Raw genomic sequence first — 26,184 nt, forward strand, 5'->3', positions numbered from 1 at the left:
GTGAAAAAGTCCACCATGTGGCGGTAAGAAGTGTGCAGCGTGAAGCCATGAAACGAAGGAATAGCCGTCACAAGAAGAAGAATAATGTGTTCCTGATTGACAGTGAAGGCACCTGGAAGATCATTGCTAAGTTTGACCACTGGAAGCAGAACACCTTCACCTCCCAGTTTGAGGTGAAGAAATACGGTACGTCACCGTCTCACCTTATTGGCTGGCATATTTGTTTGCTGTTTGTGCTGTGAGGTCTTCTTCAGCTGGACTTGTGTTGCGTTGCAGTGCTCCCTGCCTTCAACGTCACCTTGACGCCCAGGAAGTCCTACCTAAGCCTCCATGACGAGCAGCTGGAGGTGGAGATCTCTGCCAGGTACCCACTTTTACAGAGAGTCAGACGTACGTAATCGTGCAGTTTTTGCAAATATTTTTTACATTTTTTTTATTGCTTTTTTATTTATTTATTACTTGCATGTATTTATTTTTTAGTTGTATTGTTTTCAACAAATCTTGTCTGAAGTAAAAACAATATATATATATTTTTAAAATTATTTTATTGTTTTAAAAAAAAAAAAAATTATTACATGTATTTATTTATGTTTTTACGTATTTCTTATTTTTAAGCAAATGTTGTTTAGAGTGGAAAAAAATGAACTTGTCCAACGTGTAGTTTTAGCAAATATTTTTTATATTTTTTTATGGATTTATTTATTGTTAAAGGTATTTATGTATTTATTTTATTATTTAATTATTCATGTTTTCATTTGTTAATTTTTTTAAGCAAATCTTGTCTATAGTGGAAAAAGAACCTAACTTGTCTAGGACAAACATATTATTTTTTTTAATTTATATTAAATGTATTGATTTATTTCATTATTTATTTATTTATGTTTTTATTTTTATTTTTATTTTTAAGCAAATCTTGTCTAAAGTGGAAAAATAACCTAACTTGCCTAGGAAAAACATTTTTTAAATTTATATTAAATGTATTTATTTTATTATTTATATATGTTTTTATTTATTCTTTTATTTTTAAGCAAATCTTGTCTAAAGTTTTAAAACAAACAGGACAAACGTGTAGTTTGAGCAAATCTTTTTATTTATTTATTAAAAAAAAAAAATATTGTTCATGTATTTATTTATTTATTTATTTATTTTCTTTAGTTATTTATTGTTTTTATTTATTTATTTTTTTAAAGCAAATTTGTCCAGGACAAACATGTAGTTTTAGCAAATCTTTTTAAAATGATGATTATTATTATTATTTATTGTATTTATTCATTTATTTTATTTATGTATTTATTTATTTATGTTTTTATTTTTTTATTTTTTTTGAGCAAATCTAGTCTTAAGTGGAAAAAACCCTAGCCTGCCCAGGACAAAAATGTCGTTTTAGCAAATCTTTTTAATTTATTTTAAATTTTAAATTGTATTGTGTGTGTGTATATATATACATATATATTTTTTTTTGTCTTTTTGTATAGGTACAAACCTGCAGTTTAAAAAAATATTTTAAATTTATTGTTATATATTTTTAATTTTTTTATGATTTTTGTTTATTTGTATTTTTCTCTATTTAAAAAAATATTTTTTTTAGCAAACATTGTCCAAAATGAAAAAAAGACATCAAGACAACGTGACTGTACATCGGTGTTGCAGATCGTATCGATCCGATACCAAGTAGATACAGGGCCAGTATCGTCGATACCAATACTTTTGACATTGAATCATTTTGTACCTTTGCTTCTCGTTAGTTGATCATGATAAGACAGGAACAATATTCTATTCAAATAAAAATGATTTTGTATAGCAATGCAACAGTTTAAAAGCATATATTAGAATAACGTTAAAATCCTTCTTATTGCATTTAAGGGTGTCGTCATACATCTTTGCCACTTCCGATACCGATATTGGAGCCTTAAATATGGGCCGATACGATATCAGCGAAAAGGCTCTTACTTTTATTTTTGTAGTGTGCAATGGTAGATCATGTGTTGAATGATGTGGACACGCTTGTTACTGGATACTTTCTAGCACACGTCTGGCTTGGAGACTATGTATCTATAAGTAATATGCAACTATAATTAACTGATACTTGTTTGTACTGACAAATGTTGTCGGATTATTACCTATTGTCTAGCTTGTGTGCTACTGTGCGCTTAGCTGTTGTGCAACTGCTACCTCCCACCATGTTTACCTTTTGTAAATGACTGAAATAGAAGAAAAGACATGATGTTGCACATTTTTCTCGCTCGCCGATGTCTTCTGATGCTTGTTCTTTTTTTTTGCTGATATCGGATCGACTTTTGATATCAGTACCTGATCGGGACCCCTTTTTAAGTACGTTACTGGTGCGAAATAGTGTGACAATGTCACAAAAATGTAAACATAATGTCAAGAAAACAACATAAACAAATTCCATTGCTTGCAGTCAGTAGATTAGGAAACGAGTATTTTATAATTAAGTACAAATCCCATCGCTCCAGTATCGATCTGATACCAGTACTCACATTGGTATCGACGCTGTCAGGCTTGTATCGACATGCCATCATTCTGCATGTGAAAGTCTAAAACGGGATTGCTTCCTGATTGATCCGCGCTCTACCAAGTCGAATCGGCGTTACTCGTGTGTCCCCAGGTACCTTTACGGCCAGCCGGTCCAGGGCGAGGCCTACGTGGTGTTTGGAGTCCACGCCAACAAGGAGATGACCCGCTTGCCCTCGGTCAAGCAGGTGTCTAACGTGAGTGACCGCCGTCTTCCCCGAGCGTCCGCCGAGGCGAGTCGCGGGCCCGCATCACCAAAGTGTCTGGTTGCAGCTGGACGGCGGAGTTGTGACGCTGAGCGTGGACGAGCTGAAGAGGGCGTATCCCAACATCCGGGCATTGGCGGGCAGCTCCATCTACGTCAAAGCTTCCGTCCTCACAGAGACCGGTAAACAATGTGTTTTTAAAGGTGTTCCGTCAGAAAGCGTGCCTGTAGCTTTAATGCTAATGAGCTGTGCTTGATGCACTACTTACACACACACTGTAACTGTGCACTTGTCCAACGTAATAGATGCATGTAGTCCAGGTCCATAATCAGTATCAGAATCAGAAATACTTTATTAATCCCAGAGGGGAAATAAAACATTTCAGCACAATCATATAAACAATACAATACAATAATAAAATAATAGACAATAATAGGGGTTGGTATCGTTCACATTTGGACCGATACCAGTACCAATTTTCGGTATTTTTGGGCGTGTTAATAAATACTTGTGATAATAAAATCTAATTTAAATATTATGAGTTGATTATGATAACTGCTGTTGTTTTATTATCACATTTCTGAGTCTCAATGGCAGTTGCAAGCCCGAGACGTTTTGAAGGCATTCGTGTGTAGTTTTTGTTGCGCCCTACAAAGTGTTAATACTGTAAGTATTGCATTTATTACGTACCAGCTGTTTGATAGATGCATGTAGTCCGGGTCCATAATAGTATAATAGACAATAGTAGGGGTGGGTATTGTTCACATTTGGACCAAAACGATTCGGATTCCCTCTACCTGGGAATCGATACCAGTACCAATTATTGTTATTGTCGGGTGTGTTTATAAATATTTTTTTATAAAATGAGCTGATTATAACTGCTGTTATCTTGTTTGACTATCACATTTCTGACAGTTGCAAGTCCAAGACGTTTTGAAGGCATTCGTGTATAGTTTTTGTTGCGCCCTACAAAGTGTTAACACTGTAAGTATTGCATTTATTACGTACCAGCTGTTTGATAGATGCATGTAGTCCGGGTCCATAATAGTCTAATAGACAATAGTAGGGGTGGGTATTGTTCACATTTGGACCAAAACGGTACCGATTCCCTCTACCTGGGAATCGATACCAGTACCAATCTTTGTTATTTTCAGGTGTGTTTATAAATATTTTTTTTATATGAAATCTCATTTTACAAATGAGCTGATTATGACAACTGCTGTTATCTTGTTGTATTATTACATTTCTGAGTCTCAATGGCAGTTGCAAGTCCAAGACGTTTTGAAGGCATTCGTGTATGGTTTTTGTTGCGCCCTACAAAGTGATAATACTGTAAGTATTGCATTTATTACGTACCTGCTGTTTGACAGATGCATGTAGTCCAGGTCCATAATAGTATAATAGACAATAGTAGGGGTGGGTATCGTTCACATTTGGACCGATACCAGTACCAATTGTCGGTATTTTCGGGTGTGTTAATAAATACTTTTGATAATAAAATCTCATTGAAAAAAATATGTTGATTATGATATCTTGTTTTATTATCACATTTCTGAGTCTCAATGGCAGTTGCAAGCCCGAGACGTTTTGAAGGCATTCGTGTGTAGTTTTTGTTGCGCCCTACAAAGTGTTAATACTGTAAGTATTGCATTTATTACGCACCAGCTGTTTGATAGATGCATGTAGTCCAGGTCCATAATAGTCTAATAGACAATAGTAGGGGTGGGTATTGTTCACATTTGGACCAAAACGGTACCGATTCCGTCTACCTGGGAATCGATACCAGTACCAATCTTTGTTATTTTCGGGTGTGTTTATAAATATTTTTTTTATATGAAATCTCATTTTAAAAATGAGCTGATTATGACAACTGCTGTTATCTTGTTGTATTATTACACTTCTGAGTCTCAATGGCAGTTGCAAGTCCAAGACGTTTTGAAGGCATTCGTGTATGGTTTTTGTTGCGCCCTACAAAGTGATAATACTGTAAGTATTGCATTTATTACGTACCAGCTGTTTGATAGATGCATGTAGTCCAGGTCCATAATAGTATAATAGACAATAGTAGGGGTGGGTATCGTTCACATTTGGACCAATACCAGTACCAATTGTCGGTATTTTCGGGTGTGTTAATAAATACTTTTGATAATAAAATCTCATTGAAAAAAATATGTTGATTATGATATCTTGTTTTATTATCACATTTCTGAGTCTCAATGGCAGTTGCAAGCCCGAGACATTTTGAAGGCATTCGTGTGTAGTTTTTGTTGCGCCCTACAAAGTGTTAACACTGTAAGTATTGCATTTATTACATACCAGCTGTTTGATAGATGCATGTAGTCCAGGTCCATAATAGTCTAATAGACAATAGAAGGGGTGGGTATTGTTCACATTTGGACCAAAACGGTACCGATTCCCTCTACCTGGGAATCGATACCAGTACCAATCTTTGTTATTTTCAGGTGTGTTTATAAATATTTTTTTATATAAAATCTCATTTTAAAAATGAGCTGATTATGACAACTGCTGTTATCTTGTTTGACTATCACATTTCTGACAGTTGCAAGCACAAGACGTTTTGAAGGCATTCGTGTATAGTTATTGTTGCGCCCTACAAAGTGTTAATACTGTAAGTATTGCATTTATTACGCACCAGCTGTTTGATAGATGCATGTAGTCCAGGTCCATAATAGTCTAATAGACAATAGTAGGGGTGGGTATTGTTCACATTTGCACCAAAACGATACCGATTCCCTCTACCTGGGAATCGATACCAGTACCAATCTTTGTTATTTTCAGGTGTGTTTATAAATATTTTTTTTATATAAAATCTCATTTTAAAAATTAGCTGATTATGACAACTGCTGTTATCTTGTTGTATTATTACATTTCTGAGTCTCAATGGCAGTTGCAAGTCTAAGACGTTTTGAAGGCATTCGTGTATGGTTTTTGTTGCGCCCTACAACGTGATAAAACTGTAAATATTGCATTTATTACGTACCAGCTGTTTGATAGATGCATGTAGTCCAGGTCCATAATAGTATAATAGACAATAGTAGGGGTGGGTATCGTTCACATTTGGACCAATACCAGTACCAATTGTCGGTATTTTCGGGTGTGTTAATAAATACTTTTGATAATAAAATCTCATTGAAAAAAATATGTTGATTATGATATCTTGTTTTATTATCACATTTCTGAGTCTCAATGGCAGTTGCAAGCCCAAGACGTTTTGAAGGCATTCGTGTGTAGTTTTTGTTGCACCCTACAAAGTGTTAATACTGTAAGTATTGCATTTATTACGCACCAGCTGTTTGATAGATGCATGTAGTCCAGGTCCATAATAGTCTAATAGACAATAGTAGGGGTGGGTATTGTTCACATTTGGACCAAAACGATTCGGATTCCCTCTACCTGGGAATCGATACCAATGCCAATTTTTGTTATTGTCGGGTGTGTTTATAGATATTTTTGTATATAAAATCTCATTTTAAAAATGAGCTGATTATGACAACTGCTGTTATCTTGTTTGACTATCACATTTCTGACAGTTGCAAGCACAAGATGTTTTGAAGGCATTCGTGTATAGTTATTGTTGCGCCCTACAAAGTGTTAATGCTGTAAGTATTGCATTTAGTACGTACCAGCTGTTTGATAGATGCATGTAGTCCAGGTCCATACTAGTATAATAGACAATAGTAGGGGTGGGTATTGTTCACATTTGCACTAAAACGGTACCGATTCCCTCTACCTGGGAATCGATACCAGTACCAATCTTTGTTATTTTCAGGTGTGTTTATAAATATTTTTTTAATATGAAATCTCATTTTAAAAATGAGCTGATTATGACAACTGCTGTTATCTTGTTGTATTATTACATTTCTGAGTCTCAATGGCAGTTGCAAGTCCAAGACGTTTTGAAGGCATTCGTGTATGGTTTTTGTTGCGCCCTACAAAGTGATAACACTGTAAGTATTGCATTTATTACGTACCAGCTGTTTGACAGATGCATGTAGTCCAAGTCCATAATAGTATAATAGACAATAGTAGGGGTGGGTATCGTTCACATTTGGACCGATACCAGTACCAATTGTCGGTATTTTCGGGTGTGTTAATAAATACTTTTGATAATAAAATCTCATTGAAAAAAATATGTTGATTATGATATCTTGTTTTATTATCACATTTCTGAGTCTCAATGGCAGTTGCAAGCCCGAGACGTTTTGAAGGCATTCGTGTGTAGTTTTTGTTGCGCCCTACAAAGTGTTAATACTGTAAGTATTGCATTTATTACGTACCAGCTGTTTGATAGATGCATGTAGTCCGGGTCCATAATAGTCTAATAGACAATAGTAGGGGTGGGTATTGTTCACATTTGGACCAAAACGGTACCGATTCCCTCTACCTGGGAATCGATACCAGTACCAATCTTTGTTATTTTCAGGTGTGTTTATAAATATTTTTTTTATATGAAATCTCATTTTAAAAATGAGCTGATTATGATAACTGCTGTTATCTTGTTGTATTATCACATTTCTGAGTCTCAATGGCAGTTGCAAGCCCAAGATGTTTTGAAGGCATTCGTGTATGGTTTTTGTTGCGCCCTACAAAGTGATAATACTGTAAGTATTGCATTTATTACGTACCAGCTGTTTGATAGATGCATGTAGTCCAGGTCCATAATAGTATAATAGACAATAGTAGGGGTGGGTATTGTTCACATTTGGACCAAAACGGTACCGATTCCCTCTACCTGGGAATCGATACCAGTACCAATTTTTGTTTCTGGTGTGTTTATATATATTTTTGTATATAAAATCTCATTTAAAAAATGAGCTGATTATGACAACTGCTGTTATCTTGTTTGACTATCACATTTCTGACAGTTGCAAGTCCAAGACGTTTTGAAGGCATTCGTGTATAGTTTTTGTTGCGCCCTACAAAGTGTTAACACTGTAAGTATTGCATTTATTACATACCAGCTGTTTGATAGATGCATGTAGTCCAGGTCCATAATAGTCTAATAGACAATAGTAGGGGTGGGTATTGTTCACATTTGGACCAAAACGGTACCGATTCCCTCTACCTGGGAATCGATACCAGTACCAATCTTTGTTATTTTCAGGTGTGTTTATAAATATTTTTTTTATATGAAATCTCATTTTAAAAATGAGCTGATTATGACAACTGCTGTTATCTTGTTGTATTATTACATTTCTGAGTCTCAATGGCAGTTGCAAGTCCAAGACGTTTTGAAGGCATTCGTGTATGGTTTTTGTTGCGCCCTACAACGTGATAAAACTGTAAATATTGCATTTATTACGTACAAGCTGTTTGATAGATGCATGTAGTCCAGGTCCATAATAGTATAATAGACAATAGTAGGGGTGGGTATCGTTCACATTTGGACCGATGCCACTACCAATTGTCGGTATTTTCGGGTGTGTTAATAAATACTTTTGATAATAAAATCTCATTGAAAAAAATATGTTGATTATGATATCTTGTTTTATTATCACATTTCTGAGTCTCAATGGCAGTTGCAAGCGCGAGACGTTTTGAAGGCATTCGTGTGTAGTTTTTGTTGCGCCCTACAAAGTGTTAATACTGTAAGTATTGCATTTATTACGCACCAGCTGTTTGATGGATGCATGTAGTCCAGGTCCATAATAGTATAATAGACAATAGTAGGGGTGGGTATTGTTCACATTTGGACCAAAACGGTGCAGATTCCCTCTACCTGGGAATCGATACCAGTACCAATCTTTGTTATTTTCAGGTGTGTTTATAAATATTTTTTTTATATGAAATCTCATTTTATAAATGAGCTGATTATGACAACTGCTGTTATCTTGTTGTATTATTACATTTCTGAGTCTCAATGGCAGTTGCAAGTCCAAGACGTTTTGAAGGCATTCGTGTATGGTTTTTGTTGCGCCCTACAAAGTGATAATACTGTAAGTATTGCATTTAGTACGTACCAGCTGTTTGACAGATGCATGTAGTCCAGGTCCATAATAGTATAATAGACAATAGTAGGGGTGGGTATTGTTCACATTTGCACTAAAACGGTACCGATTCCCTCTACCTGAGAATCGATACCAGTACCAATCTTTGTTATTTTCGGGTGTGTTTATATATATTTTTTTGTATAAAATCTCATTTGAAAAATTAGCTGATTATGACAACTGCTGTTATCTTGTTTGACTATCACATTTCTGACAGTTGCAAGCACAAGACGTTTTGAAGGCATTCGTGTATAGTTATTGTTGCGCCCTACAAAGTGTTTATACTGTAAGTATTGCATTTATTACGCACCAGCTGTTTGATAGATGCATGTAGTCCAGGTCCATAATAGTATAATAGACAATAGTAGGGGTGGGTATCGTTCACATTTGGACCAATACCAGTACCAATTGTCGGTATTTTCGGGTGTGTTAATAAATACTTTTGATAATAAAATCTCATTGAAAAAAATATGTTGATTATGATATCTTGTTTTATTATCACATTTCTGAGTCTCAATGGCAGTTGCAAGCCCAAGACGTTTTGAAGGCATTCGTGTGTAGTTTTTGTTGCGCCCTACAAAGTGTTAATACTGTAAGTATTGCATTTAGTACGTACCAGCTGTTTGATGGATGCATGTAGTCCAGGTCCATACTAGTATAATAGACAATAGTAGGGGTGGGTATTGTTCACATTTGGACCAAAACGATTCGGATTCCCTCTACCTGGGAATCGATACCAGTACCAATTTTTTTTATTGTCGGGTGTGTTTATAAATATTTTTTTATAAAATGAGCTGATTATAACTGCTGTTATCTTGTTTGACTATCACATTTCTGACAGTTGCAAGCACAAGACGTTTTGAAGGATTCGTGTATAGTTTTTGTTGCGCCCTACAAAGTGTTAATACTGTAAGTATTGCATTTAGTACGTACCAGCTGTTTGATAGATGCATGTAGTCCAGGTCCATACTAGTATAATAGACAATAGTAGGGGTGGGTATTGTTCACATTTGCACTAAAACGGTACCGATTCCCTCTACCTGGGAATCGATACCAGTACCAATTTTTGTTTTTATAAATATTTTTTTATATAAAATCTCATTTTACAAATGAGCTGATTAACACTTTTTTTTTTTAGCTCACTTTGCTCATATTTTTTTTTTTTTTACTTGTCGCTATCTGGCCAGCCTGCAAACTTTTAGCATTTCAGCTCGGCTTTGACATTGTTTCTACTGAAATTGCGATTTCTAGTTCTTTGAAAAAAAAGCTATATATTGTTCTGGTTTTGAAGGTAAAAACTACCAAAATGGGCCCCCGCATCCTTTGACTTGTCAGTCTGTGGCCCTCAGTGGAAAAAAGTGTGGGCACCCCTCGCTAACGTTTTCGTTGAATTAGCGAGAACTTAGAAGAGAAATTGGAAGCAAACGGACGGTTTTGTTGAACAGTGCTCCATCATTGAGGGCAGGGGATAAAGTATGGCCGTCAAGTGTGACATCAATCAAACAATCAATGTTTATTTATGTAGCCCTAAATCACAAGTGTCTCAAAGGTCTGCACAAGCTACAACCACATCCTCGGTACAGAGCCCACGCATAGGAAATATGTCGATGGGGTTCAGGAGTCTGGACAGTTCCCTGTGAGAGCCGGTACCATGTTTAAGATAACGCCAACGGTTAGTCAGACGCTTAGGTAAACACTTACGTACACCAACATGCCTTTACATGGTCATGGTGAAGTCAACTTCCGGACCACGAACCTACGGAACTGAGAGGACCTTGTATCGGTTTCTAAGAACTGGTTGTCTGGTCGCCCCGAGGAGGGAGATATCATTTGGCTAGATCCTCCCCAGGTGCTGCAGTACCCGTAGTGCTGCATGATCAAATAAATGAGTCTTTGTTCAATGATCATCATCGGCATCTTCCTTGATCCTTCACACACCCATGCCACCCTCCGACCTAGGAGGCGGAGGCAGGCCAGAGACGCAACACTTAGGGCTGGTTCAAGGGGCGATTTGTTGGTTTGAATGCCTGTTCTCTTAAAAGTGGAGCAAACAAGTGAAGGAGATGATAGATTTTGGTCCCTTCTTTTCGCACCTTCTGAAGGCAGCGACCTAGTGGAAGCGACGAAGACGGGCATCAGGATTGTGGACTCCCCGTACGTCCTGTCCTTCAAAGACACACAGAAGTTCTTCAAACCAGGACTCCCCTTTGACTTCACCGTACGTTGCTGGCGGGGTTTCAGCACTTTCCGCTCGCTGACGGCTGCTCACCTCTGAAACCATCTCCTCAGATCCAGGTGAGCCACCCCGATGGCTCCCTGGCTCGTAACATCCCGGTGAAGGTGAACATGCTGAAGGAGCCCGTGGTGGTCAGCTCAGGCACGACCAGGGCCACCGTCAACATGCCCGACAGTCGTCGCAGCCAAACCCTCGTTGTGAGAACCGTCTGGTGATTGTGTCGTTAAATGATGTGACGGACGGATGAAGTCGGTGTTCTTCTGCTCTGGGTCTTCTACAGGTCGAGACCATGCAGGCGGGCCTCAAACCAGACCAGCAGGCTAAGAACCAGATAATCCTCCTCCCGTACAATACCATGCTCAGTATGACCTACCTCCACATCTCCACCAGCACCAACACGGCGTCCGTAGGCGACCGGCTGACCTTCAAACTCACCATCGCTGCCGAGCCGAAGCTCCGAGACAGCATCCGCCACATCACCTACCTGGTGGGTCCCAGTCACCTTGGCACCCTCCTCAGGGTCCTGAACACCCTGTTGTACCTGCCAGGTGGTCAACAAAGGCAAGATTATCGATGCCAAGCGAATGGACGTGACGGGACAGCTGGTCACCAGCGTGGGGATGACCGTCACGCCCGAAATGATGCCCTCCTTCCGCTTCGTGGCCTTCTTCAGACTTATGGCACGATCCCGGGAGGAGGTGATGGCCGACTCCATCTGGGTGGATGTAACCGACTCCTGCGTTGGAGATGTGAGTGCTTCCTAGGACCGAGTCCAGAGAAATGTACTTCAATATTGTTTATTCAACACAGTCTAACTAACCCAAATATGCTAAGAAGCTGAAATAAAATAGAGGCCAATACATTTTTCACTAAGAGACGCTAAGCAACGCTAAGAGATACTAGCTAAGAGAAGTTAAGCAACGCTAAGAGATACTAGCTAAGAGAAGTTAAGCAACGCTAAGAGATACTCGCTAAGAGAAGTTAAGCAACGCTAAGAGATACTAGCTAAGAGAAGTTAAGCAACGCTAAGAGATACTAGCTAAGAGAAGTTAAGCAACGCTAAGAGATACTAGCTAAGAGATACTAGCTAAGAGAAGTTAAGCAACGCTAAGAGATGATGAGCGACGCTAAGAGAATTTATGAAAAGCTAAAAGAAGCTAAAAAAGACACAAGCTAAAAAAAGCTAAGAGATGCCAAGGGAAGCTAAGAGATGATAAGAGACGCTAAAAGACGTCTAACTAACCCAAATATGCTAAGAAGTTGAAATAAAATAGAGGCCAATGCATTTTTCACTAAGAGACGCTAAGCAACGCTAAGAGATACTAGCTAAGAGAAGTTAAGCAACGCTAAGAGATACTAGCTAAGAGAAGTTAAGCAACGCTAAGAGATACTCGCTAAGAGAAGTTAAGCAACGCTAAGAGATACTCGCTAAGAGAAGTTAAGCAACGCTAAGAGATACTAGCTAAGAGATACTAGCTAAGAGAAGTTAAGCAACGCTAAGAGTTGATGAGCGACGCTAAGAGAAGTTATGAAAAGCTAAAAGAAGCTAAAAAAGACAAGCTAAGCTAGGGCAGCTAAGAGATGATAAGAGACGCTAAAAGACGTTAAGAGATGATAAATGACACTAAAAGAAGCTAAGAGACGATACTAAAGGCTAAGAGACAATAAGAGACGCAAAGAGACGTTAAGAGATGCTAGCTAAGAGAAGCTAAAAGAAGCTAAGTGACAATAAAAAATAAGAGAAGCTAAGAGATAAGAGACGCAAAAAAACGTTAAGGGATGCTAGCTAAGAGAAGTTAAGCAACGCTAAGAGATGATAAGCAACGCTAAGAGACGATAAGCAAAGTTAGCTAAAAGAAGCTAAGAGATGCTAAGAGACGCTAAGAGATGATAACAGACGCTAAAAGAAGCTAAGACATGATAAGAGAAGCTAAGAGATGATAAAAGAAGCTAAGCGATGATAAGAAAAACTGAGACGCAAAGAGAAGTTAAGAGATGCTAGCTAAAAGACGCTTAAAAGAAGCTAAGTGACAGTAAAAAAATAAGAGAAGACAAGATAAGAGACGCTAGCTAAGAGAAGCCAAAGAAGCGAAGAGAAGCTAAGAAACACTTTTGTAATGCGCTGCAACGACATCATTTCCCTATTGTGGGATTAAATAAAGTGTTTCCTATCCTAAGAGTTGCTAAGACACGTTAGCTAAGAAATGCCAAGAGAGGCTAAGAGACACTATTGTACGGTGCTGCAACCACATCATTTCCTTATTGTGGGATAAATAAAGTCTATCCTATCCTATCCTAAGAGAAGCTAAGAGATGCTAGCCAAGAGAAGCAATGAGACGCTGTTGCGCTGAAACCATATCATTTACATATTGTGGATGAATAAAGTCTATCCTATCCTAAGAGAAGCTAAGAGACGCTATTGCGCTGCAACCACATATTTTACATATTATGGGATAAATATAGTCTATCCTATCCAATCCTGTCCTATGGGAAGCTAAGAAACGCTAGCTAAGAAAAGCTAAGAGGTGTTAAGTGACACTAAGAGACGCTAAGAGATGGTAAGAAACAATACATTTAGCTAAGAGACGGTAAGAGATGCTAAGAAACTGTAAGAGATGCTAAGAGACGGTAAGAGATGCTAAGAGACGGTAAGAGATGCTAAGAGACGGTAAGAGATGCTAAGAGACTGTAAGAGATGCTAAGAGACGGTAAGAGATGCTAAGAGACGGTAAGAGATGCTAAGAGACGGTAAGAGATGCTAAGAAATGGTAAGAGACGCTAAGAGACGCTAAGAGATGCTAAGAGATGCTAAAAGATGGTAAGAGATGCTAAAAGATTGTAAGAGATGCTAAGAGACTGTAAGAGACGCTAAGAGACTGTAAGAGATGCTAAGAGACGGTAAGAGATGCTAAGTGACGGTAAGAGATGCTAAGAGACGGTAAGAGATGCTAAGAGACGGTAAGAGATGCTAAAAGATGGTAAGAGATGCTAAAAGATGGTAAGAGATGCTAAAAGATTGTAAGAGATGCTAAGAGACTGTAAGAGATGCTAAGAGACTGTAAGAGATGCTAAGAGACTGTAAGAGATGCTAAGAAATGGTAAGAGACGCTAAGAGATGCTAAGAGACGATAAGAGATGCTAAAAGACGGTAAGAGATGCTAAAAGATTGTAAGAGATGCTAAAAGATTGTAAGAGATGCTAAGAGACGGTAAGAGATGCTAAGAGACGGTAAGAGATGCTAAGAGACGGTAAGAGATGCTAAGAGACTGTAAGAGATGCTAAGAGACGGTAAGAGATGCTAAGAGACGGTAAGAGATGCTAAGAGACGGTAAGAGATGCTAAGAAATGGTAAGAGACGCTAAGAGACGCTAAGAAATGGTAAGAGATGCTAAAAGATGGTAAGAGATGCTAAAAGATTGTAAGAGATGCTAAGAGATGCTAAGAGACTGTAAGAGATGCTAAGAGACTGTAAGAGATGCTAAGAGACGGTAAGAGATGCTAAGTGACGGTAAGAGATGCTAAGAGACGGTAAGAGATGCTAAGAGACGGTAAGAGATGCTAAGAGACGGTAAGAGATGCTAAAAGACGGTAAGAGATGCTAAAAGATGGTAAGAGATGCTAAAAGATGGTAAGAGATGCTAAGAGACTGTAAGAGATGCTAAGAGACTGTAAGAGATGCTAAGAAATGGTAAGAGACGCTAAGAGACGATAAGAGATGCTAAAAGACGGTAAGAGATGCTAAAAGATTGTAAGAGATGCTAAAAGATTGTAAGAGATGCTAAAAGATTGTAAGAGATGCTAAGAGACGGTAAGAGATGCTAAGAGACGGTAAGAGATGCTAAGTGACGGTAAGAGATGCTAAAAGATTGTAAGAGATGCTAAGAGATGGTAAGAGATGCTAAATGATTGTAAGAGATGCTAAAAGATTGTAAGAGATGCTAAGAGATTAAGAGATAAGAGAAGGTAAGAGATGCTAAGAGATGGTAAGCGATGCTAAAAGATTGTAAGAGATGCTAAGAGACTAAGAGATGCTAAGAGATGCTAAGAGACGCTAAGAGACAGTAAGAGATGCTAAAAGATTGTAAGAGATGCTAAGAGACGGTAAGACATGCTAAGAGATGGTTAGAGATGCTGAGCGACGCTAAGAGATGGTAAGAGATGCTAAGACGGTAAGAGACGGTAAGAGATGCTAAGAGACGGTAAGAGATGCTAAGAGACTGTAAGAGATGCTAAGAGACGGTAAGAGATGCTAAGACACGGTAAGAGATGCTAAGAGTTGGTAAGAGATGCTAAGAGACGGTAAGAGATGCTAAGAGACGGTAAGAGATGCTAAGATATGCTAAGAGACGGTAAGAGATGCTAAGAGACGGTGAGAGATGCTAAGAGACGCTAAGAGATGCTAAGATATGCTAAAAGGCGGTAAGAGATGCTAAGACATGCTAAGAGATGCTGACAGACGGTAAGAGATGCTAAGAGACGGTAAGAGATGCTAAGAGACGCTAAGAGATGCTAAGAGCTATATAGAATAATGAAATAAAATTATTTTCTCACCTTCTTTATCAAAGTGCTGGCACTCGCTACTTTCTTTGGCCCCATGGTGGATTATTTTGCAGTGGAACTGACTGGTTTGTAAGGCGTAGTGTTGACATACAACACAGATAGTACAGTACATGATCACTGGAGTTAAATCTTTGCAAACATTTGTGTCAACAAGCGAGTCCTGCTACTGTGCACTGTCAAAGCACCAGATCATGTTCTATGGCTATCGTCACACTTTTCTCAGCCGGTGTGGTCACTGAAGCTCAAGTCTCACGCTTTTGAACTTCAAGTTGTTTGAGGGACGCCCAGGGGGGTACATTGAGGTGGTCTCCATGTGCCGTTTCAGCTGCAAGTGGGCCCAGTGGATAGCTTCCCGTCAGACCACATCCCGGGGAAGATCTTCAGCGTGCGTGTGAGAGGCGAGCCCGGGGCCAACGTCAGCCTGGTTGCCGTGGACAACTCGGTCTACCTGCTCAACAAGGACAGACTCACCCAGGGCAAGGTGCGAGGACCGCAACCGCCGACGTCGCCGTCCCCGGGGCGGACTCAACGTTTCCTCGGTCTTTCCTCAGATGTGGGACTTGGTGGAGCACGGGGACATCGGCTGTACCCGCGGAGGGGGGGGCAGTGCCCAGGGGGTGCTGAAGGACGCCGGGCTGATGTTCTCGTCCAGCGGCGGCTTCAGAACCGACACCAGACAAAGTAAGAAGGACGCCGTCATCTTGTTTGTGTCCTCCAGTGCGGCGTGGTCACGTCTCTATGCTCCCCTGCAGCGCTGCACTGTCCTGTCAGCAACACCAGGAGGCGCTCTGCTGAACGCCTGCAGAGGAAAGCACAGCTGGGTGAGTCCCCACGGACAATTCATTAGGCACACCCACCTGATGGATATTCAAATCAATAATTAATCGTTCATATATATATATATATATATATATATATATTTATCTTATATCTCTTTCTCTGTTGTACTTGTTATTTATCTCTAATTACTCATACCTCGCTTATCCCTCTCTTTATCTCCATCTGTTATATCTCTTAAACATTCTCTCATAGCTCTCTCGTATTTCTCATTATATCGCTCTCTTGTAACTCGTTACCTCCCTCTTTTCTTTATCTCTCTCTCCTATCTTTGTTTATCTTTCGCTTATGTCTCCCCTCTCTTAATCTCCTATTGTTTTCCGTCTTATCTCACTCTCTGTTTTTTAATTTCTCTCTGTTTTATCTCTCTTTTTAGCTTTCTCTTATCCCTCTCTCTTTTTTCTCTTAACGTCTTCATCTATGTCTCTCTAATCGCTCAATTATATCTCTATATGACGCTGATCAATTTTCTCTATCTTGTTCTTTCTTGTTTCTCTTTATCTCTCTCTGTCTCTCTTAATCTCTATTTCTTATTTCTCATCAGCGTTTCCTGCTATAAACAGTATCTCTCTCTTTAGCGCTCTCTTATCTCTCCCTCCTATATTTTTTTAAATCTTTCTCTTATCTATCTCTCTCATTTCTCTTTGTCTTATCGTATCTTTTTCTGTCTTATCCCTCTCTATATTTGTATCCCCCTTTCTTTATTTGTCTCTCCCTTCCGTTTACTTTTTATCTCTTCCTAGCTCTCTGAAGTACTTTCTTATCTCTCCTCCGATTCCTCTGTTATATCGCTCTTTCCTGATCTGTTACATCTCTCTATATCTCTTTCTGCTATCTTTATATTTATCTTATCTTATCGTTCTCCTATCACTTTCTCTCTTATCTCACACTTTCTCTCTCTCTACCTTTATCGCTCTCTCCCTCTTATCTCTCTTATTTCTCTCTATACTTCTCTCTTATCTCTCTCTTCTATATATTTTTTATCTTTCTCTTATCTCTCTCTCTCATTTCTCTTTGTCTTATCGTATCTTTTTCTGTCTTATCCCTCTCTATATTTGTATCCCCCTTTCTTTATTTGTCTCTCCCTTCCGTTTACTTTTATCTCTTCCTAGCTCTCTGAATTACTTTCTTATCTCTCCTCAGATTCCTCTGTTATATCGCTTTTTCCTGATCTGTTACATCTCTCAATATCTCTTTCTGCTATCTTTATATTTATCTTATCTTATCGTTCTCCTATCACTTACTCTCTTATCTCACACTTTTTCTCTCTCTACCTTTATCGCTCTCTCCCTCTTATCTCTCTTATTTCTCTTTATACTTCTCTCTTATCTCTCTCTTCTATATATTTTTTTATCTTTCTCTTATCTATCTCTCTCATTTCTCTTTGTCTTATCGTATCTCTTTCTGTCTTATCCCTCTCTATATTTGTATCCCCCTTTCTTTATTTGTCTCTCCCTTCCGATTTCTTTTTATCTCTTCCTAGCTCTCTGAGTTACTTTCTTATCCCTCCTCAGATTCCTCTGTTATATCGCTCTTTCCTGATCTGTTACATCTCTCTATATCGCTTTCTGTTATCTTTATATTTATCTTCTCTTATCGTCTCCTATCACTTTCTCTCTTATCTCACACTTTTTCTCTCTCTACCTTTATCGCTCTCTCCCTCTTATCTCTCTTATTTCTCTCTATACTTGTCTCTTATTTCTCTCTCCTATCTTTATTTATCTTTCTTGTATCTATCTCTCTCATTTCTCTTTGTCTTATCGCATCTCTTTCTTATTCCACTCTATATTTGTATCCCCCTTTCTTATTTGTCTCTCCCTTCCGATTTCTTTTTATCTCTTCCTAGCTCTCTTAATTTCTTTCTTATCTCTCCTTAGATTCCTCTGTTATATCGTTCTTTCCTGATCTGTTATATCTCTCTATATCTTTCTGCTATCTTTATATTTCTCTTATCTTATCGTTCTCCTATCACTTTCTCTTATCTCACACTTTTTCTCTCTCTACCTTTATCACTCTCTCTCATTTCTCTCTATACTTCTCTCTTATATCTCTATATCATTATCTCTCTCTCTCACGCTTACCTTTCTTCATCTCTCTCTTTAACTCTGTCTCTCTCTCGTATCTCCATCTTAGCTCATTTGTTTAATATTTGTTGACATACCTTGAACTGATCTTAGCATCTTCAATGCTACAAAATGTGTCATATTGGTTCCCATCCTTTAGTTTTGATCAATTTAAACCTCACAGGAAAAAAAAGTTTGCCCTTCCTGACCTAAACAAGAACAACAATAGTCAAAAATATGTTCTAATAAATGATATGATAAATGGATGACGTTGTGTTTGCTGCAGAGAATCACTACAAGGAGAAGCTGCAGCATCGCTGCTGCAGAGACGGGCTGCGGGACATACCCATGCCCTACTCGTGCACCAGGCGCTCTCTCTACATCACGGAGGGCTGGGAGTGCATCAGGGCCTTCCGCTACTGCTGCGCCACCTACCGGGACCAGGAGCTGGACACGGAGCTGCCCACCACCTATGCACCCACTACCGTTGCACCCACCACCACTGCACCACCCGTGCCCACCTTTGCACACCGCGGACCTTTGGGACCCATAATCCCTCTTCGGAGAGAAATGTTTCGTAAGTCCTTCATGGCGGCTGAGAACCTGGACTGCTGATCACATGAGAATTCTGCTCCTCTTGGTAGACTGGGGAAGTAGACAAGCCGAGTCCGGGGGGTCTGTCGTGACGTACAACTCCCCCCATAAGACCTTCCACACTACGGAAGCATACCTCAGGAAACCGAGTGTGGTTGAGCAGGAAGAACCGCCACAAGAGGAACGCGTGGAACACGAGGAGTACGAAGAGGACGATTACCTGGAGGAGCGGGACGTCTACCTGCGCTCCAAGTTCTTCGAGTCGTGGCTGTGGACCGACATCAACCTGCCCAGCGACGCCGACACAGATGGGTGAGTGAGGTCACAAGGCGCAAAGAGTAATGGGTGGGATTTAAAAAAAAAAAAAAAAAAATCAGGCTTCACTACACATTTTAAAATGACTTTATCCGTTCGTCAGCTATACAGACCGTATGTTTGATCAGATAGTTTTTATTTGACGCAAAGAGTAATGTGTGGGGTTAAAAAAAAAAAAAAAAAATCAGGCTTCACTACACATCTTAAAATGACTCTTGACAGCTATCCGTTCGTCAGCTATACAGACCGTATGTTTGATCAGATAGTTTTTATTCAACGCAAAGAGTAATGGGTGGGGTTAAAAAAAAAAAAAAAAAAAAAAATCAGGCTTCACTACACATCTTAAAACGACTTTTGACAGCTAGCCGTTCGTCAGCTATACAGACCGTATGTTTGATCAGATAGTTTTTATTCGACGCAAAGAGTAATGAGTGGGGTTAAAAAAAATAATAATCAGGCTTCACTACACATCTTAAAACGACTTTTGACAGCTATCCGTTCGTCAGCTATACAGACCGTATGTTTGATCAGATAGTTTTTATTCGACGCAAAGAGGATTAGGTGGGGTAAAACTCCCCCCCAAAAAACAGGCTTCACTACACATCTTAAAATGACTTAACAGCTATCCGTTCGTCAACAATAAAGACCGTATGTTTGATCAGATAGTTTTTATTCGACGCAAAGAGTAATGTGAGGTTAAAAAAAAAAAAAAAAATCAGTCTTCACTACACATCTCAAAATGACTCATGACAGCTATCTGTTCGTCAGCTATACAGACCGTATGTTTGATCAGATAGTTTTTATTCAACGCAAAGAGTAATGGGTGGGGTTTAAAAAAAAAAAAAAAGGCTTCACTACACATCTTAAAATGACTCTTGACAGCTATCCGTTCGTCAGCTATTCAGACCGTATGTTTGATCAGATAGTTTTTATTCGACGCAAAGAGTAATGGGTGGGGTTAAAAAAAAAAGAAAAAAGACAGGCTTCACTACACATCTTAAAATGACTCTTGACAGCTATTCGTTCGTCAGTTACACAGACCGTATGTTTGATCAGATAGTTTTTATTCGACGCAAAGAGTAATGTGTGAGGTTAGAAAAAAAAATAAAAAATCAGGCTTCACTACACATCTTAAAATGACTCTTGACAGCTATCCGTTCGTCAGCTATACAGACCGTATGTTTGATCAGATACTTTTTATTCAACGCAAAGAGTAATGGGTGGGGTTAAAAAAAACAAAAACCAGGCTTCACTACACATCTTAAAACGACTCTTGACAGCTATCCGTTCGTCAGCTATACAGACCGTATGTTTGATCAGATAGTTTTTATTCGACGCAAAGAGTAATGGGTGGGGTTAAAAAAAAAAAAAAATCAGGCTTCACTACACATCTTAAAACGACTCTTGACAGCTATCCGTTCGTCAGCTATACAGACCGTATGTTTGATCAGATAGTTTTTATTTGACGCAAAGAGTAATGTGTGGGGTTAAAAAAAATAAAAAAAATCAGGCTTCACTACACATCTTAAAATGACTCTTGACAGCTATCCGTTCGTCAGCTATACAGACCGTATGTTTGATCAGATAGTTTTTATTCGACGCAAAGAGTAATGGGTGGGGTTTAAAAAAAAATAAAATCAGGCTTCACTACACATCTTAAAACGACTTTTGACAGCTATCCGTTCGTCAGCTATACAGACCGTATGTTTGATCAGATAGTTTTTATTCGACGCAAAGAGTAATGGGTGGGGTTAAAAAAATAAATAAAATCAGGCTTCACTACACATCTTAAAACGACTTTTGACAGCTATCCGTTCGTCAGCTATACAGACCGTATGTTTGATCAGATAGTTTTTATTCAACGCAAAGAGTAATGTGTGGGGTTTAAAAAAAAAAAAAAAAAAAAAAAAATCAGGCTTCACTACACATCTTAAAATGACTCTTAACAGCTATCCGTTCGTCAGCTATACAGACCGTATGTTTGAAAAGGTAGTTTTTATTCGGCGCAAAAAGTAATAGGTGGGGTTAAAAAAAAAAAGAAATCAGGCTTCACTACACATCTTAAAATGACTCTTGACAGCTATCCGTTCGTCAGCTATACAGACCGTATGTTTGATCAGATAGTTTTTATTTGACGCAAAGAGTAATGGGTGGGGTTAAAAAAACACACACAAAAAAACAGGCTTCACTACACATCTTAAAATGACTCTTGACAGCTATCCGTTCGTCAGCTATACAGACCGTATGTTTGATCAGATAGTTTTTATTCGACGCAAAGAGGATTAGGTGGGGTAAAACTCCCCCCCCAAAAAACAGGCTTCACTACACATCTTAAAATGACTTGACAGCTATCCGTTCGTCAACAATAAAGACCGTATGTTTGATCAGATAGTTTTTATTCGACGCAAAGAGGATTGGGTGGGGTAAAAAAAAAACAGGCTTCACTACACATCTTAAAACAACTCTTGACAGCTATCCGTTCGTCAGCTATACAGACCGTATGTTTGATCAGATAGTTTTTATTCGACGCAAAGAGTAATGTGAGGTTAAAAAAAAATAAAAAAATCAGGCTTCACTACACATCTCAAAATGACTCATGACAGCTATCTGTTCGTCAGCTATACAGACCGTATGTTTGATCAGATAGTTTTTATTCAACGCAAAGAGTAATGGGTGGGGTTTAAAAAAAAAAAGAAAAAGGCTTCACTACACATCTTAAAATGACTCTTGACAGCTATCCGTTCGTCAGCTATTCAGACCGTATGTTTGATCAGATAGTTTTTATTCGACGCAAAGAGTAATGGGTGGGTTTAAAAAAAGAAGAAAAAAGACAGGCTTCACTACACATCTTAAAATGACTCTTGACAGCTATTCGTTCGTCAGTTACACAGACCGTATGTTTGATCAGATAGTTTTTATTCGACGCAAAGAGTAATGTGTGAGGTTAGAAAAAAAATAAAATAAAAAATCAGGCTTCACTACACATCTTAAAATGACTCTTGACAGCAATCCGTTCGTCAGCTATACAGACCGTATGTTTGATCAGATAGTTTTTATTCGACGCAAAGAGTAATGAGTGGGGTTAAAAAAAAAAAAAAACAGGCTTCACTACACATCTTAAAATGACTCTTGACAGCTATCCGTTCGTCAGCTATACAGACCGTATGTTTGATCAGATAGTTTTTATTCGACGCAAAGAGTAATGGGTGGGGTAAAAAAAAAAAAAAAACCAGGCTTCACTACACATCTTAAAACGACTCTTGACAGCTATCCGTTTGTCAGCTATACAGACCGTATGTTTGATCAGATAGTTTTTATTCGACGCAAAGAGTAATGTGTGGGGTTAAAAAAAATAAAAAATCAGGCTTCACTACACATCTTAAAACGACTCTTGACAGCTATCCGTTCGTCAGCTATACAGACCGTATGTTTGATCAGATAGTTTTTATTCGACGCAAAGAGTAATGGGTGGGGTTAAAAAAAACACACACAAAAAAACAGGCTTCACTACACATCTTAAAATGACTCTTGACAGCTATCCGTTCGTCAGCTATACAGACCGTATGTTTGATCAGATAGTTTTTATTCGACGCAAAGACTAATGGGTGGGGTTTAAATATATATTTTTTTAAATCAGGCTTCACTACACATCTTAAAATGACTCTTGACAGCTATCCGTTCGTCAGCTATACAGACCGTATGTTTGATCAGATAGTTTTTATTCAGTGAACATGCTAACCTAGCATAATGGTAAAATTGAATATTAGTATGTAGCGTCACCAAGCTATTAGCTATGTTATCGTTGCTAACCAACAATGAGGTTAAAAAAGTGTAGCTTTAGAATTGCACTAAAATGAATATTTAGCTTGTAGCTCATATTGCCAAGCTACAGTCGCTAACCTAGCGTGATGTTAAAATGTAATGTTAGCATGTAGCATCACATAGCTATTAGCTATGTTAGTGTTCCTAACCAACAATGATGTTGAAAAATTGTTGTTAGCATGTATCTTTAGAATTGCGTTAAAATGTGTTGTTAGCATGTAGCTCGTATAGATAAGCTAGAGTTGCTAACCCAGCATGGTGTTAAAATGTAATGTTAGCATCTAGCGACACATAGCTATTAACATGCGAGTAACATGCCAGTAACATGCTCGTGTTACTGGCTTAGAAGGATGTTGAAATTTAATGTTAGCATGTTGTTCATTGAGCTCTGCCATTGTGTTAACCTAGAATGATGTTAAAATGTAATAATAGCATGTCGCTAACATAGGTATGCTTAGGCTGCTAACCTAGCATTATCTTAAAATGTAATGTGAGCATGTAACATCACATAGTTATGCTAGTGTCGCTAACCTAGAATTGTGTTTGCATGTAGCATCATTTAGCTATGCCAGTGTTGCTACCCTATAATGATGTTAAAATTTAATCTTAGTATGTTTTATCACATATGTATGCCAATGTCGCTAACCTAGACATGACGTTAGCATGTAGCATGATTTAGCCAAGCTCGTGTCGCTAACCTAGCATGATGTTAAAATGTAATGTTAGCACGTATTGTCACAAAGGTATGCTAATGTCGCTAACCTAGCGTGATGCTAAAAAGTAATGTGAGCATGTGGCTCACATAGCTATGCTAGTGTTGCTAGCCTAAAATAATGTTACAATGTAATGTTAGCATGTAGCATCACGTTGCTATAATAATGTTGATAACGTCTAATGTTGTCACAGGTTCATGCATGTCGAGATGAATGTTTGATTTCCCTGCTTTGTCATTTCCAACTGATCAGGTTAGCGTCTAAGGACGTGACCCAGGCTTTACCTGACAGCATCACAGAGTGGGGGGTGATGGCCATCAGCTCCTCGCCTAACACAGGTAAGAAGACCAGCGTAGCTTGAATGCTAAGTGTCAGGTTCAAACGCTGATGACATTTATTAAACAGACAAGAAGCAAGGAATCATTCAGAGACAGAGTTACATTTTGCTCAATGAGGAGAGACGTATTGGGCTGTACACTTAGTTACAGTTCCAACCTACGCTCTAAGGTACAGTCCCACGTGCTCCTCTATTTATTTGGGAGGTCCCTGGTTACATCACCGAGGCTGCTTCTGGATAGGGTAGGTCTTTTATATTTTACATATTATGGGATAAATAAAGTCTATCCTATCCTGTCCTATGGGAAGCTAAGAAACGCTAGCTAAGAAAAGCTAAGAGGTGTTAAGTGACACTAAGAGACGCTAAGAGATGGTAAGAAACAATACATTTAGCTAAGAGACGGTAAGAGATGCTAAGAGACGGTAAGAGATGCTAAGAGACGGTAAGAGATGCTAAGAGACGGTAAGAGATGCTAAGAGACTGTAAGAGATGCTAAGAGACTGTAAGAGATGCTAAGAGACGGTAAGAGATGCTAAGAGACGGTAAGAGATGCTAAGAGACGCTAAGAAACGGTAAGAGACGCTAAGAGACGCTAAGAGATGCTAAGAAATGGTAAGAGATGCTAAAAGATGGTAAGAGATGCTAAAAGATTGTAAGAGATGCTAAGAGACTGTAAGAGATGCTAAGAGACTGTAAGAGATGCTAAGAGACGGTAAGAGATGCTAAGTGACGGTAAGAGATGCTAAGAGACGGTAAGAGATGCTAAGAGACGGTAAGAGATGCTAAGAGACGGTAATGCAACAAGTACAACGAAACCATGTTTTCAGCACAAACCTGTTCAAGATTAGACAAACAAACAGTGTACAGGGTTACAGAACAGGAACGCTGATGGGTTGCTACAAGGCGCTCCGTAAAAGGTGGGAAAAAGGTAAAACGCTGGGTAGGAAGATGAGTAAAAAAAATACAATCGAGACTGGGCTCCTAAGGGGGCCTAGTCTGGAGTGGGAAAAAAAACATCCATGCCATGCACACATAAACATGTTACATTTAATCACGACAACTCGCAACAGAGGGTGGGGGGAGTTGGGACCCTGGAGGTCGACTGCTGCTATGAAGCGCTGCCAGCCGTCCATCACCCCGAAAGGGAATCAATCATGTTCATAGGCCTGGGGCCGTTCTGCATGCAAGCAAAAGTTCGACTCCAGGTGTCGTTGAGGAGGGAGGGAGGTCAAAAGCGTCCATCATTGAGGTATCCTCTGGGATGTTTTCAGAACAGCCTGCTCCTGTTGTTGGAGCGTCAAGGCCATTCGAGGGAGTCAAATCGTAGATTAGGATTTCTGAAGGAAGGGGGGTAATTTCAGCAGCCCTAGTTAGACACAATATATGATTATTCAGAAATGCAAATGTGCTGACACTCGTGATATCGCCCTGTCTCTGCTTTGTCTGCGTCACGGTACTCGATGTTCGGCCTTGGCAGTCAGCAGGCCGGGTCTGGACACAAACACTGATACGAGACGACTCGCAATCCTAGATTGCAAGTTGTCCCTTTGCACAGATAGAAAAGTACAACTTCAGCACAATTGATAATAACTATAGCAACGGCCTTTAAGCATAAGAGTTGCGTGATCATTTATACATAATTATTCTACACTAAGGTACACCTGCGCAAGCTAGCCAGCGCCACACTATTGTAAGCTTCCACCGAGGTGGAAGTGTTTGGTGTGGGAGATGTCCAACACCTCATTAATGGACACACCTCGACTTTTAGGTTTCTGCGTGGCCGAGCCGTACAACATCAAAGCCTGGAAGCGTTTCTTCGTGGACTTGAAGCTCCCGTACTCGGTGGCGAGGAACGAACAAGTGGAGATCAAGGCCGTGATCCACAACTACGGCTACGACGATCTGCACGTGAGCGCCGCGTTTTCACGCCTGACCCCGTTTTGGGCGGAGCCGTTCAA

At 39.1% G+C, this 26,184-nt stretch overlaps 1 protein-coding gene across 1 annotated transcript in view; it reads left to right on the forward strand.

Annotated features, from left to right (window-relative positions):
• Positions 1 to 26,184, forward strand: part of c3b.2 (complement component c3b, tandem duplicate 2) — a 68,596-nt gene that overhangs the window by 13,027 nt on the left and 29,385 nt on the right. The window contains exons 5-19 of the mRNA XM_061984264.1: positions 104 to 186; positions 277 to 364; positions 2,630 to 2,732; positions 2,809 to 2,923; positions 10,852 to 10,967; positions 11,039 to 11,182; positions 11,266 to 11,472; positions 11,534 to 11,734; positions 15,871 to 16,026; positions 16,097 to 16,226; positions 16,298 to 16,366; positions 18,732 to 19,022; positions 19,090 to 19,351; positions 24,142 to 24,227; positions 25,995 to 26,134. Of these exons, the coding sequence (XP_061840248.1) occupies positions 104 to 186; positions 277 to 364; positions 2,630 to 2,732; positions 2,809 to 2,923; positions 10,852 to 10,967; positions 11,039 to 11,182; positions 11,266 to 11,472; positions 11,534 to 11,734; positions 15,871 to 16,026; positions 16,097 to 16,226; positions 16,298 to 16,366; positions 18,732 to 19,022; positions 19,090 to 19,351; positions 24,142 to 24,227; positions 25,995 to 26,134 (2,191 nt within the window). The remainder of the gene's footprint in view (positions 1 to 103; positions 187 to 276; positions 365 to 2,629; positions 2,733 to 2,808; positions 2,924 to 10,851; positions 10,968 to 11,038; positions 11,183 to 11,265; positions 11,473 to 11,533; positions 11,735 to 15,870; positions 16,027 to 16,096; positions 16,227 to 16,297; positions 16,367 to 18,731; positions 19,023 to 19,089; positions 19,352 to 24,141; positions 24,228 to 25,994; positions 26,135 to 26,184) is intronic.

This window comes from Nerophis lumbriciformis, linkage group LG25 (assembly GCF_033978685.3).
Source record: "Nerophis lumbriciformis linkage group LG25, RoL_Nlum_v2.1, whole genome shotgun sequence".
Classification (NCBI taxonomy): domain Eukaryota; kingdom Metazoa; phylum Chordata; class Actinopteri; order Syngnathiformes; family Syngnathidae; genus Nerophis; species Nerophis lumbriciformis.